Source organism: Pseudochaenichthys georgianus, chromosome 8, assembly GCF_902827115.2.
Source record: "Pseudochaenichthys georgianus chromosome 8, fPseGeo1.2, whole genome shotgun sequence".
In the NCBI taxonomy this organism is placed as follows: domain Eukaryota; kingdom Metazoa; phylum Chordata; class Actinopteri; order Perciformes; family Channichthyidae; genus Pseudochaenichthys; species Pseudochaenichthys georgianus.
This window is the reverse complement of record NC_047510.2, coordinates 14,254,802-14,270,836: the sequence shown is the minus strand read 5'-3', so window position 1 is coordinate 14,270,836 and position 16,035 is coordinate 14,254,802. Positions and strand designations below refer to the sequence as shown.

At 42.4% G+C, this 16,035-nt stretch overlaps 1 protein-coding gene across 1 annotated transcript in view; it reads right to left on the bottom strand.

Moving 5' to 3' along the window:
- The window catches only part of stat5a (signal transducer and activator of transcription 5a), a 79,912-nt gene extending 66,424 nt beyond the window's left edge, over positions 1-13,488 (bottom strand). Inside the window, exon 1 of the mRNA XM_034089344.2 lies at positions 12,772-13,488. Within this exon, the coding sequence (XP_033945235.1) occupies positions 12,772-13,068 (297 nt within the window). The 5' untranslated portion in view covers positions 13,069-13,488. The remainder of the gene's footprint in view (positions 1-12,771) is intronic.
- Between the last annotated feature and the right edge of the window lie 2,547 nt (positions 13,489-16,035).

The window sequence follows — 16,035 nt, the reverse complement described above, 5'->3', positions numbered from 1 at the left end:
AGACCGTGCCATCTCACTTCTTCTATTCCCCCATCTCAATCCTCCTGCCTTTTTAATGTGTTTCACTATCTCAGACTGCCTCCCTTTCCTCCTTTCATTGGTAAGCAGTAGGGATGTAACGATATATCGAATATCGCGGTAAATAAATGTCTCAATACCGTCGTGAGACTGACCAAACGTACCGCGATTTAAAAACCTTTTTTTTTTTTTTTTTTTAAATATATATATTTTTTAAAACCTTTATTCAACCAGACGGTCCCATTGAGATAATCGATCTCTTTTTCAAGGGAGACCTGTCCAACATGGCAGCAAGTAGGTTACAACATGAACATAAAACAACAGATAACACAAAAGGACATCGTATTTACAGGGCTACATGTACATACCTAGAGACATTGACAAGTACCAACAGTATATTTATATCTCGCCCTGTCAATAAGCCTCACCTTCTTGGCAAAAACGTTATTGTTTTTAAAGTGATGGAGAGACAATGCAGTTTTACCCACTGCTGTCACCCATGGTCAAAGCATATCTCTCTGTCCCAGCAACATCAGTACCAAGCAAGAGAGTTGTTTCCACAGCAGGGGATATTGTAAACGCCCAAACATCCCAGCTTCTACCTGGAAATATGGACATGCTCATATTCCTAAAAGAAAACCTTGATGATGCTGAGTGAGAGAGTGAGTGAGTGAGTGAGTGAGTGAGTGAGTGAGTGAGTGAGTGAGTGAGTTAGAGTCGAGTTACTTGAAAAACTACAGTGAAACTTGATTTATTCTATTGCAGGGTCTTATTATTATATTGTTGACACTTTAAAATACTACTATCCTACTAAAATGATGTATTATCAGATGTATTATTTAATAAAGAAAAACAAATTCAAAAAATTCATTTTTTGTCTTTATTTTTCAATATCGGGATAAATATCGTACCGTGGACTTTTTAAATCGCGATATTATCGTACCGTGAGTTTTTGGTACCGTTACATCCCTAGTAAGCAGCGTTTTACAGAGCATTCTGGGCATTGTTCGCTTATTGCTGATCAGCATGGGGCTGATTTTTGTATGTGCAGGAACACTGACTCCTGTTAAATACTGAAAATATCTGGCTATTAAATCTTTGATGCAGGAAGTAGGTTATTTTAATTGATATGCAACACTTATTTGAAAACTATCCAACTATAACGGCTATAAATGAATTGGATGTGATGCTTTAAGAATAGCTGTATCCTTGGAAAGGATCAATGTTGAGCTCTCAATTAATTAGATTGAGATTCTTATGTTCATTTTATGTCTCAGCACCCACTGACAATCAGAGATACACAGTGACCTTAATTCTCCATTACCAAACAGACTTGCCTGTTGTACGAGTGTCTGACCTTTTCACACAATCATACACTCAAAGTTACACTTCCTGATGTGCGTACATATATTTCTCAGATGCACACATGTACTTACTAGTACACAAATAAAACTGGATTCCTGATACAGACCGGTGATCAGTCCTTAACTGGTGCGCAGGTACGCATGTGCGGCCGGCAACAATCTCAAATGCGTACCGTCACTTGTGTCACAAAGCGCATTTGCGTACCGACGTACTTGTGAAGCTTTTGCAGAATGCGGTTAGATCACCGGACAACAGACAGGGCTGCTGTTAACGTCGGTCTGTACAACGGAATTGTGCCAAAACTACGCCAACCGGCTGCGGAGGGAGACTCCCCCCCTTCACTGGAGAACTGCGCTAAAACAGCTGATCACAACGTCCACGCTCTGTGGTCACTAAGTAGGTCACTAAGTACTCCACTAGCCCCCCCCCCCCCCCCGTCGACTTTACTGAAGTACTCCACTAGCACCCCACCCCCCCCGCGATCCAGAAGGCTTCATCAAATAACTTTGAGTGGAGCCAGAAGTTGGAGTACCAAACACTGACTCCAGGTACTCAGGTAAGTAAGCAAGTGATGTGCACCCCTGTCTATACCTCTGCTTCTATCTAAAAAAAGGCCCATGACAACGGGTGCATCTCACAAATTGACAAGGCTGCAGACAAATAGGTCACCCTGTGCTCAGGATTTGTTGCCACTTACTCTGACTAACCTTGCTCTGTTCAGACTAATTGGAATGTGACATTACGCAGTGGCATTGATAAGGCGCCCACAGAAAGGACACCTTGTCACTAGGAACTTATTTAAGGGCCATGCTTGTTATTTGGCAGGTGTTGGCCCATTAACTACAAAGTGCATGTTCTTTTTGGAGTCCTTTGTTTCCAGGAAACCACCATTTTGTTGTTATGGAAACACAGTAGATGAATATCTAGTTTGAATTAGTGTGTTTTTTATCCATAGAAGCCACATTATTAGCGTATTTTGCTGCAGTTATGAGTCTTATGATGTACAGTCTTCACACCCCACTAACAAAAAATGCGCAATTTGTGATATAAAGCTTTACAAATAATATGTGGTTCCATTTCATTAAAAAGCTGTTCCTTGCAGATGCATTCAAGTACTTCAGGGGGGGGGGGGGAATCCTACATTTTAAGACTTCAAAGTTGGCTGCAATAACAGCAACATCTTTATTAAGGAGCAACTAAACCCCCGATCATCCTTTTCAAAACATGCATTAGTTTATTGCTGATCTTCCCACGATGATCTTCAGACAACAAAGCTCATGAATGATTTTTTTTTTTTTGTGAATGTCAAAAGGTCAGAGTTTGGAAGTTAGGAAATCAGGATGGCTTTTTTTCACCACTTGTTTTGCCATTGTTCTTTGACTTTTATCGACCCTTTCCTGACTCAGTTTGCTTCTCACAGAGAGGCTCGGCAGGAGCTCCAGCCACCACAAAGGAAGAGATAATCATTCCAGTTTAGCGTTTAGGCAGCATCATTTGTCACACTGCGGTGGACCTATGCAAAGGTAACGGTTGCAGCGACATTAGCGCTGTTGTTGTGTTTTTCTTTGATAGGGTGCACAAAACAAGCTGAAAATCTCCCAATTCCTCTTTGTTTTCCAATTTTTTAAATGTGTATATGCTTCTTGATTAGTTAAAAAAACATGGTATTCTACAAAACTTATATACTTATTTGACTATGCTTCTAAACTTTTGTTAAGAAAATCAACATCAATGAATTCCCTCTTTGTCAACAGGGTCTTTTATGTTCCCCCCTCTCTTATTTTCCCAGCTCCGGGGGAAAGCTCGCTGCACAGTATCACATTTCAGACCGTAGAGTCCGGAACTATCTCTCTGAAGACCGCAACACACATAAAATCCCACTAAAGTCACAGCAATGCTTCCCGTTCACACACAAACTGAATCAGAGAAAACATAAATATAAAAACGGATGCGCAGGACATTGGTACCGTAGACCAGAGCCGATAGAAGCTGAGATTGCATAAGACCCCTGCACATACTGTAAGCTTTCAATCCCCAAACCCATATTTTATTTATTCTCAAGGATGACCCGGGGCTTTCAGTACGACACACATAGCACTATTTCAAACATACATAAACTATCTAGACACATGTACTGTACAGAAGAGAAAACACCCAAGCAGACATAGAGCTTTCCCTCGCTGACATCAAAACTCACTTGTAGAATGTGAAGGAGTGATTTAGTGGAGCCCTGAAGAAGAAACTGTAAATAATGTATTCTGTTTAAGCCACAGAGAAACAAGCTGATGTAGCAGATGAAATTTTAGCAGAGTGTGTGTGTGTGTGTGTGTGTGTGTGTGTGTGTGTGTGTGTGTGTGTGTGTGTGTGTGTGTGTGTGTGTGTGTGTGTGTGTGTGTGTGTGTGTGTGTGTGTGTGTGTGTGTGTGTGGGGGTGTGTGTGTGTGTGTGTGTGTGTGTGTGTGTGTGTGTGTGTGTGGTGTGTGTGTGTGTGTGTGTGTGTGTGTGGTGTGTGTGTGTGTGTGTGTGTGTGTGTGTGTGTGTGTGTGTGTGTGTGTGTGTGTGTGTGTGTGTGTGTGTGTGTGTGTGTGTGTGTAAAGCACCAGTGGAATGTGTGAGTGACATGCCTGTGCCTGCACTGTAGCCTGCAGAAAGACACCCCAGGGCGACACACACTGGGTCACAGGCTGCAAGAATAACGACACGAAAGCCACAATAAAAATCCAGTTTAACATCTGGCCTGCGCAACATTTGGGATAAACAGCAATTACTGATGGATATGAAAAAGCAACTTATAAAAGATTTGAGGTAAAGCAGCTTGTGTAGGTGTTGCACTTTCAAGAGTGGTTCAACAATAAAGGCACATGAGATTTTATTAAAACATTTTAACATGTGGGCAGATGCTACACTCACCGACAACATGAAAAGAAAATTGATTGAATGGAAGAGCTTAACCTCAATGATATTCTCCTCTTTTACTTTTATTTTCTAGGCAAATTCTGCACATGCTGAGGTTGTTTTCCAAAGAAAACTAACATTGTGAAAATCAGGGCTAAGAAGAAAGCTAAAGCCCAAGTCCCATGTGTGAATCCCTGGCAAGGTTTGTTTACCTATCGTGAGCCACAATGGTAGAAGGACATCCGAATACAACAGGTGTCTCCATACACACTGTTCAACAACATCACCATTCACCCTTGGGCTAAAAAGCTTTGTCAAGATATTGAATGAAATGAAAAAAAGGAATGAATAAAGTTTTTCAATAACAAAAAGAGCTACAACAAGCAAATCAATGCCAACCTTTAGTTGACAGTTTCTGATTAGCTACAGACACATTTTCATCCATACCAAAGGAGTATTGTGGTTAACACCCAGCAGTTATTACGTGACTGAACGCTGCATACTGATGATTCGATAATGATAACTATTAGCAACATCTTGCAAACAAAGCAGGCCGCCCTGCTTTGTAAACCTGAAAAAACCTTTGTGATCATCGGCGTTCACATTGGGTGAATATAAAATCAAGCTTGCGATGATATAATCTATAAATAAGTTGAAGTTCATGGTTGGCTGGGTCTTGACATGGTGTTCTGATGTTCGACAGAACACAAGAGGGGAACAACGCAATAAAAGCAAAGCAGAGCAGACAGAACCCAGGAACAACACTGGCATCCGCACTGACAAGAGAGAAACATATAGAAACCAAACAGCATAAGACAGCCGGAGGTTTTTTTTTTTTAGTAACTCCACAAGAGAAGACTCAGCTCAAACCTATGGAAGTTCAAACCTCCATAAACATAAACAACCTTCCACTTTTTCCGATTTAACCTGCGTTGAAACTACCAAAAATGGGCAGTCGTCTGTGCTTTTAGGTCAACTTTAAAGTAGAGATAACTGAGGCTAGTGATCAATGATTGTGATTTATTTTCCAGCAGTAGAACTTTTCTTGCCCACGATTAAGTGTGAACCGCACAGAGGATGGAAGTGTCTACATATTGCTTGACTAGACATTCCTTAGTGCATATCCACCCACAATGTCATATGGTCAAGTTGCATCACTTCCTTCCTCCTGCAGTTCTCTGGTCTCGTCTTCCATTAAAGGTTTCCCTCATCATTATGTACGCTCTCACTGAGCAGGTCTGAAGGACTGAGTCTTCTGTCATGATTAGGGAAAGCTGTTGCAAAGAATGTTGCAACGTTCACCATTAGCATTCACCGCTGTCACTTTCAATATCAGTGACTGCGACTGAAAGTGACCACACACGCGCACAAAGACAAAACACCACACACACATGTCCTAACTCATCCATCACACCACCCTTTTTCTACTAATCGTTCTCCCTCTGTTATGATCTCAGGCAGAGATGGCTGCACCACACCACCCTGGGCAGCAGCAGCAGCAGCAGCAGGAGGAAGAGGAGGAGGAGCAGAAGAATGAAGTGGTGTGGACGTGAAGACAGTGCGTTCCTTCAGGCAGGCCAAAGCTAACAGATTGAGTAAATAAAGCAAGGCCAGTGAAGAATGGCCACTGGTTTTACCTGTAACCATGCCTTTGTGCTCTTTTTAATTAAGTTTAGTAATGAAAGAAACCCAAAGAATCTAAGCCTGCCACAGCTCCTGTGTTTACTTCCCGTCAGTGGGATTACCTGGGGGAAACCTAGGATTCACACTAACAGTAATTAATATAACAGAATGTCGTTCAAAACATCGTGACAGAAAAAAATGAACACTAGAATGACAGAACTTAGCCAAAGCCAATGCTGCATGCACACAGGCTACCCGGGCAGTCCTATTTCCCGAATTGGCAAGTTGTTCTTCCGACTTCGATATCCATGTTGTATTTTAATGTTCAGGGCGTTAAAACACCATGTTGATAGTTGTTCCGATACATGTTTCCCAGTTGGGAACAAATTGAGGCTTATTCTGACACCACATGCTTTGAGCAGAAACGCCCTATCTTGCATTGTAAATGATAATGAAAAATGTCCACCCTGTTGTTCGGATCCTCCTAAATGTAATAGATATGTCCTTGGCTGATGTTCCGCCCTTCCAAGTTGAATGAGAATCCGGCCAGTCGTTTTTTTGTGTAATCCTGAGCAAAAGATTACATTTGACTCTCAAAGCCTTGAATGTAGGAATAGTTCCTAAATGTTATATTAGATGGGCTATTACACGTTTCAAAATGCACGTAATGGCAAACTGGAAAACGTTTTTTTTTTTTTTTTTTTTAAATGAGCACATAACTTTTCTTTACGGTTGCAAGCGGTTTCATCATCCTTAGTCACACAGCCCTCCTCTGAGTGGACTGTTACATTCCCTTCCTGTCATACTGCACAATAACCAGAGAAAGAAAATGTAATTGAGAAGATGTGCCGCATGTTTTATATGCAGTAAAAAACATGGCAGAGTAGAACCAGGTGCAGGGTCTATCACAGACATATTGTCCTATTCATCCATCAGACACCAGTTACGAGCCTGACACAGATAGAGTGTTACTCATCCTTCAAATGACAACAGCTATCTTGGGAGACCCTTCTGGTATCATCTCCTGCTCAAACCCATGTCTTGTACAGGTTTTTCTCCGTCATGAGGACCACACAGTATAATACCGACACCCTTCCCCCATAAAGATAAGGCATAACCCTAACCCAGAACAGGTGTTGTCCAATCAAAGCATTTGTTCTGGTTTGAAATAGCTGTTTTGTCCTAGGTCCCAATTTGACTCATGGGTATTTTAGGTTCCAGCTTAAGCCATTATCCTTAACTGTACTAATGAAGGATTAGAAGGCCCATTAGGATAACCCTGCCCCCATGAAACAAGAAACTGATGGCCACAAGACAAGAGGAACTCTTGTCATCTCTCAACAAGGGGAAGCTTGAAAGGAAAGGAAAGTCAAATACACCAAATCCTTGTCAGAGCTGTTGGTTCAGTCTGGTGTTTGCTAATTAGCAGCAGGGCTTTGAAATGTTAGCTACCGGTAAATAAAGGGTGACTTTTCAAAAGTTTGACACAAATGAGAAATAAAAAGCTTCAAAACCCTTCTATCCTCCATATCCTGTCACAAATTGAAACTCAGACTGTGACTGATCGTTTAGATTTTTAGAGACAAGAGAAACTAGGTCCATCAAATACCTTAACGTTACAAGCCAAATACAAATGACAAACATACATAAATCTACCTCGTCTTTGTTTGAACTCTCTCAGCAGAGATGGTAATCACTCTTGTTCTAGGAATGCATTTGCGGCTCCTGAGCTTAGTGTTTCTCTGTTGGTGAGTGACCTTCATAAAACTGTTGATTATGTTGCTCCCTGCTTGACGCTAAGCTGTGGATTCAGATTCAAAAAGGCCTATTTGAGATGTTTGTAATTTGCAGATTGCTGCTTTGTGTGTAGCAGCCAAGAGAGCAAGCGATGATTCAGCTGCACCCCAGACGTCTGTAATAACCACTTCACATCTTCTGCCTCCTCCTTTTCCACGCTCTGCAGATCTCTGTTTTCCAAAAATATCTAAGCCTTTAGTTGTGGAGTTGCTGCAGGAAGCGTGGGATGACTTTAAGATCCCTTGAAGAGATGTGCATGATATTCCAACTTACTGGATCTCTATCCATATTGAATGAGATTTTTGGAGGGAGCTTTAAATCGACCTAAAGCATAGATACGCATGTATTCCAATTCTAATCATCATCATCATCATCATCATCATCATCTCACATGATCTCACTAAATGTAATCAGTGTTATAAGTTCAGGCTTGTACTGAGCGGTGCTACGTCCTCCAGAGGATCAGCCAAATCTCACATTAGCTAAACAATAGCCAGAAGCAGAGCAGGCTGGCAGGAGGATCCATCAGCGGGAGAAATGTAACTCAGTCGTCTGACATATCCCCTACAGCTACAGGTTTGAAATAAACGTTGGAATGTCAGGAAAAAAAAAACACACTAAATGACATAATTTTTTTCCACCAGTAAACCCTTACAAACACATCACTGGAGCAAAAAAATAAATGTAATTGTTATTTTTCTTTCTTAGTCGGCTGACACTACTGACACTAATACAACTCACAAACACTAACAATCGACTAGTTGCTGGTGACTTTAAACATATATTTGTTGAATCCACCAATTAATAAAACAATTGCCATACAGTCACACCTGCCTCGAACATGTGATCTAGTATCCAGCATTTATAGGCTGCAGAAAACAAATAATCAAGGACAATTTATCAAGTTAATCTTCCTGCTCATCATTAAACCTAATGTTCCTCATTGACAAAATGATTTCACACAAAAGTGGGTTTAAGCACTTTGGATATTGAGGAACTAACATAATCGTTTGGGTACAAATGCCAGTATGAGAGGTCCGGGCAAACCCAAGGTGGTATTGATAATAAAGGGAGTTGGAATGCAACCAACGTGTCATGCAAAGTTATTTGGATTAGGGTTTGAATGTTAATCAGTCAAAAAATGTATGCAATTGCAGATCCATTTACACTTTTGTTTTGGATGTGATTGGCTATTAGCGGTTTAAAATAACAGCGAAGGCTATATTTGTGGTTCCTTGACAAATTTCCGTCCCAGTTAATGTCACACTACACATTTGGAGCACAGTGAACTATTCTTTTCACAGGGTCTATTAATTTCTTCAGAATCAATGCTTTGGTGCCAGAGTACACCTTCACATTATATCAAGTTCCTCTATTACTATTCCACCCACCCCCAGATATTTGTAATACTATAATGGGTTCTCCGGTCATTGCGAAGAACTCCTCCAGTTTCTAGGTACATTCCTATAAAATGACCGTTCAGCATTCACCTATCGAGCTTGGGCACTCCTGTCTGCATGGACAGCTTTGACACTGCGACACACTCCTCTGCTGAGTCTCTGCCGTGATCTGTGGCAACTGTTATCAGGGCCAGCGGTGGTCAACAGTACTGAACTGCTTTTTCTATTTATATGGTTCGTGAACGGAGGTGGATGAGTTTGGAAAGAGCATATCACAGCCTGTGCTTGTTTGACATCACTTGTTTGACATCACTCCCTGTTTCCATGTATCATTTCACCGGAGGCAGGTTTGGAGATGCAAGAAATGAAACCTCGTGTTTCCTGTTTTTCAACCCTGGAATGTTCTGTCCTTTAAGAGACAAGAACATGGGTTTTCTCAATGTCCCGTCCAACAAATGTAGTTGACCGGAATACAAATAAGATGAATCTCTCGCTTTGAAACTGATTGAAAATCAAAGTATCATCCCTCCTCTAAGATGTTCTCTTTTTCAGCTTCACTCTCAGTCGACAGGATTGACCCCTACATAAGCCAATCATGCATGTCTCCTATTGAGCATGCCGGTACACTGATAAGGGGGCACACTGGGTCATGTTGGCTCCAATCTATTATATGAGGTCAAGGATTGGAAGATGGATTGATATCCTGCCACTCATGGAGGCAGAGTGTGGGTGTGTGAGAGGTCCTTACAGCATCATAACGTTGTGATCCTTATTGATTTCCATTCCTGATGGAAACTTAAAGTGTTACATCATTGTTGTTTCCTTCTTTTCGGATCACTCCGAACCTTGACCTATTTTCATTTTCTTAGTCATCTCTGAAAATACAGTTTTGACCTTCAATGCTGCTCAGGTGAAGGATTTTAAAAGAGGAATAAGAAAGAAGAAAGGACAAATATATATATGGAAATGCTTGGGAGAGATGCAATAAAACAATACAATAGCATCATTCTTAAATTGATCAAATCATGCTCCTTCCCTAGTTGTGTTGGCTGCCAGTCCCCTCCACCCAGCAGCCAGGCTGGAGCCGGGCTTGCAGCTGTCCACAGTCCAGATGACATAACGAGGCTGCATCACACCCCCCCACTAGCCACATTGCAGCCTCTCCACCATGACACTGTCAACCCGCTGAGGAAATGGCAAGATGACAAAGTTGCACGCCCGCTTAAGGGACGGACGCACAAGCTCCACTCTTCTAAGATGTGCTTGCTGAGGGCCAAGTTAATGAGGTAACGCAGTGCAGTAATTGCTAATTTGCTTCCCTATTCCCATGAAACTGTGGCCCCTTCACCTTTTAAACCTTCACTCAAAACACACACACACACACACAGACAGAAAAGCATGGCTCAAGTGTGGGTCGCTGTGCCAAATCTATACATGAAGCAACTCTACAGAGTGGCCGACCCAGTTTCCCCAACATGCTCTGCTCTAACAGTATGTATCATTGTGTAACCCTTACGTGCAATGTAGAGGTGCTCAGGGAAATCAAACCTTACTTCGACACATGTGCTGAACATCAGACGGTATTGAATGATACCATTTCAGGCTGGGTTTCACCTTGAAACCTGTTAAATGCTCAAACCTGCTCTCCAAGGTGAGCCACATAAAACAGAGTAACGGTCGGTTAACAAGAAATAGCTAATGGACTTTTCCTTTCAAACTGGCCCCGAAAAGGAGATGTTATGCTGGTGCGGTGTTTGGAAGACTGAATGCAAACTATTTCAAAAAGATAGTAGAGTTTAATATATGCAAAAGAGTTTGAACTGTCTGAAGTACAGCTGAAACACAAAAGAAGGGAATTCCACCTAGTAAACAGCCTGCAGCATCTCTGCATCCGTTTAGTAATCAGCCAAAATGGTGGTCTTCCGCATAAGAAAAAGAGATGTGGAAATATCGGTTCACTTTTAAGACAGTATATCACTACTGGGGTCATTAAACACAACTCTAGAGGGTCACCCTCGAGTGACAAGAGTCTACAGACCGTGCATGCCATTCAATACACTCAAACGCCTGCAGTATGTGGATTCTTCTGTATTGAAAATACATCGACCAGATTGTTGCCTTCAAGTGTGGTGAGATCACTGCTTGGTTATGGAAACTACACATCGCCACAGCCTCAGGTACAGTAAATGTGTTCGTGCATCGCCACAGATGAACTCATTTTGCGAGCTGTCCCTGGTTATTCTAGGCGGCAATACAAGAGAATTTGCTGCGCTTCATCACACTGCGCCAGCCATAGCTCAGCAGGATCACTTTCCAACGTTATATGAAGACGATACTCACAGAATTAGTGTTTGGAGAATTGTTATCAATCCCGTTCCGACAGCACAATCCCCCCCAGCTTTCCTGTCATGTTTTGCTCATGAGCTTCATGAGGTGGACTGATGTTTGTGAAGGGAGAGGAGGGATATACTGCTTTCAAGACATGTGATATTTCAAGATGTCTTTCTTTAAGAAGAACAAATGGTACCTTTATATAGATACCATTGCATTGACAACACTAAACCAATGTCAGTGCCTGCGTCCATTCAAACATGCACTTTATTTGTGGGAGGATGCGCCGTTTGCCCAGATCCAAAGGGAATACAATAATGGGAGAATAAAGAATTAGCCGGTGTTTTGTGTCAGTTGCTAAGCAAACTAGGTCTGATATGACAGAAACGCTCCAGTGTGTCCCACCTACGCAATACTTGCATCTCCACCAAGGACCACATGATGCAGTCTGTCATGATGACCGAGTGCACACTGAGTTGTAAAAAACAATGCATTTGTGTGCACTTAAAAGCATATCATGGGGTAACATTACATAAAACTATGAGGAAACTTGCCAACTTGCCTATGTCGGTGTGATGAAGATCAGTTAATTATCCTACAGTAATGGGAGCACTAATAAAAGCTGGGCAACCATTACAAAAATGAACATCACACAATTCATTATCGAAGAATAAATTGAGTTAGATGGTCCACAAATCAGATTTATAATAGGCAACAGTTTAAAGCACACTTAATGCTATGCACCATCTGTTTCAGACAAACCTAATATTACTTCTAAATATGCAGGTGTTAAAATAATTAACCCTGCATGTACCTGCAACTATAAAACATGTTTTATTATTCTTTAAATACATCTTCACAGTAGAGGAATGTTATAGTAATACCTCAACCTAAGCGACAACTATTACACATTCACTGTTTTGGCAGTAACTGCAGCTTTAGCAACTGAATCTTAAGAAAGCAAATGATCAGGCTCCTTTTGCTTTAGTTCAGGATGAAATATTACTTAGATGCTCGGCTTAACGTAAGTGAGTTTGAAGGACCCAAACTATAGCAGAGCCAAAGGAAGGATCTTACCATTAGTACTTATGAGTGTAATATATTGCTGTTGCTATTAGTGGGGACAGACTCATTGGGGATAATCCCCTCATTCGTTATCTCCCTGTGCTTAACTTTGGGCTAAATCCTTTTCTGGGACCCAGCAGTACCCCTGAAAGTGTCTGGACTAGAGTTGGAGTAAACTGTGCTTACGCGCTATAGTGTGGCACAGTCCCTCAGCAAATTCCCCTTGTGTCACCTTGACAATCGTTGACAAGGAGAATTAAGTGTTTGAACCAACCAACCTTCATGATGCCGCAAGGTATGTTTCCAGCTCCCTGACTCCTGTCAGCGGAATTATCACGGCTACCACTCCTTGGACTGCTGTGCTCCCTGTACCGTCCGTTGGTGTACACTCCTTCGGCCCCGTACCCATGGGCAGCAGCCGACACCTCCAAGTACGCCCGGGTACCGGTGAGAGTCAGCGCGGCCGCTTCTCCGGGGGTTCCCGCTGTATCGGTGGTGCCCTGGGCTTGCGGAGAGCCGAGGGTAGGATCCAGAAAATGTCCCGACACAACATCTGAAGCGTGTACCCCTGCCATGTTCCGCCGGTGTTACAGCAATGCCCTCCCCTCTTCAATGTAAAAACGGCCCATTTTCTCAAAGCACTGTGGACTTGTTGACGTCCAGGGCGACTGGTCTTCTTCTCCGGATCACCAGAGCTGGTCCATCATGGGGCGCGCAGCAGCGTCTGAAGCCGGGCAGCTAATGAGCAGACGGTGGACCCCGCACGCGACCTCCCCCGATTAGATTTCTGGGGGTGTGTGCTCAAAAACACTGGAAAACAGAGTTGTGCTGAGGGTTTGCTGCTGTCGTTTTTGTTTTCAGCCTGCACTCTCGTCTCCTGGTCCTGAAAAATCTGTTCTGCTCACCACGTCCGTTTTTGTGCGCAGCCACTCTCGTCCTGCTCACTTTGCTCTGCCTGCTTCCCCTCTCATGCATCCGCGGGACAAATTCAAGACAGCGAGAGCGCAACCGCAATAAACCCCACAACGCATGTTCTCACGAGCGCGTGCATGTACAATTACACTGTTGACGTGCGCGCGCACCATCCTTCCAGTATAGCAAACAGACTGTATTGAATATGTGTGGGTTCATGGCCACACAGACATTATACTATTTATTTTACACTCTTAACTCTATAGTTGTATCAGAGGAAACGTAAAAATCAATATTAGCCGATCTTAGATGTAATAAGAGCTTGTAACTCACCCACAAACTAACTGCCCTCCATCAGAGGGCGCTAGAAAGCACAGCTAGGCCTACTTAAAAACATTTTCATTTTTTGTCCCACTTTATTCTAGTGGAAGCTTGTAATGGGCTGATTTACTAGAATGTTACTTTTTCCTCTTAAAAAACAATGTGAAAGAATGGGTCCTCTCATGGTCAACAGGAGACAGTTATACATGGAGGACGGTTCAATTCAAACAGGTTTGATTTAAAGGTTTGGATTGTAAAATGTACAACCCTGAGCAACTATACCCCATGATTGTTGGATATTTTGTTCATGAATATTCTGTATACTACATCTAATTCATGTCTGTTTGTCCTGGAAGAGTATACGCCTCCTCCGCTGCTGCTCCTCCTCAGGTTGTCAAAGGTTGTATTGTAAAGCCTTGTAGGTGAAATTGGCAATCTATAACCATAAACCCTATAACCCTGGCTTCTGGTGTTACTTGGAGGACACAGTATGCCCTTGTTTCCAATGTAATGTTTTTAAACACAGCAGTACAGTTCCTTAGTAAAGAGAAAAGACAGATATTTTTCATCTTGCAGGTGCTACAACTTGTTACCGGAGAATAGTAACACGCTCGTCTGTAATTTCACAGTATCACTCTTCATCAAAGATGCAAGACTGCTCTTCCTCCGCCCCACCTCCCCTCTTCTGGGGTATTGATTTGAAGACAATCAGCAGGAAGAAACAACAGTGCAGACAGTAGATATCAGTCCCAGTCATTTACTGTTGCATTCAGAGTAAATTATTAAACTAGCATATGTTTTGCATACCAGAAAACTGAACATGCTCTGAGGCCAAAATAAGCTACAATTGTGCAACAATAATGTGAGGGCAAACCTATCATCAGATGAGACATGGCCAGTAAGATGGAAAAATGCAATCCCATTTATAACCCACTGAGGAAGCAAATCAAATCACAACCAATTTGTATGAAAGGAGTCATGTGACGCAGACAGCGTGAGTTCAGCGTCTGTTTATAATTGTCAAATATGGCCAGCCTAATGACAGCCAAAGTGATGTCTTTACATCATGGACAGACTTGATTCCTTTTTGCAGGTTTGTTATCATTTATGTAAATGCTGCAAACAATAGGAACATTATTTCTGGTAAAAAGCAACGCCCACATGACACAGAGGATGTAAACGATGTAATCATCGGATGTGTTTTGTCAGAGGGCGAGACCTTCTGAAGAAGTTAGGGGTTTTTCAAGGGTATTTCTACATGGATATATTCACAGACCTTGGTCGTGATAAGTGGCTTAATCTGCAGCCAAAACACAGCCTCTCTAATCACATTGAGTCCTGTGAATGAGAATGACATACAGAAGTACCGCTGGAGCCCAGATACTTCTCAAGGACGGGTATAGGACAGTGAGAGGGAGAAGTTAATACAATCTGTGAATGTATGACGTGACAGAGGAGAGGAGAGGAGAAGATGAAGGAATGTAATGCTTGCTGGTATTGGTGAGAATCTCATGCCCTCCCCCTCCCCTCCTTCCCTCGTGATCTCCAGGATCATGTATTATGCATTCTCAGAAATAATTCAGCAAAAGTTCTACATTAAAAGCCTCCCCGCCTGGTCCAGCTGTCTCACTGAAATATGTAAAGTCTGACGGCCAGTCTCCAAACATTAGCTCCATGTGGATTTAAACCCCCTGGGTTGGTTCACATGAGTCCACAAAATGTGACCACAGTCAGCCTTCTTGTGAGCCTCTCCATCCACCCACAAATACTGTGTGTACAGTAAAGCATTACATTACTTAGGCTTAGAAAAGCTCAAATTAGACAGGAAGTCAGAGAGAAAATGCTAAACACATGGCTGCATCAGCACTCTAAAATTGTAGTGTCACCCTAAAATAACACCCTTGTTGTTTTTCATTGGGGTTTGCTGTAGGCACCGCTCCCTCCTGACTCCCTGGGCTGAAGGAGCTGTCAGCATCAGACCAATGGATCTCCATCCTCATACCTTCAGGCCTCATCGGGGCCCATCAACAGGAGCCAGGCCGTCTTATTGATGACAGTCGGCTATTGATCAATCTACTAATCCCGGCTGGCTACAGGGGAATAGAAGCCAGGGTCACCCAGTCAAACGTTCAGGATGTATTACCTCACAAGATCTTTGTAGAAAGCCAAGTGTCTTTCAATGTGTTCCTTCACACCTTTACTTCTCCTTATTCTCCAGCATCAGTTATAGTTCATTTGTTTCTTAACTACCCTTTTTCAGCTTGTTGTGCCCATAGTTGATAGTATAGCTGGAGAAAGAGCTACCTATA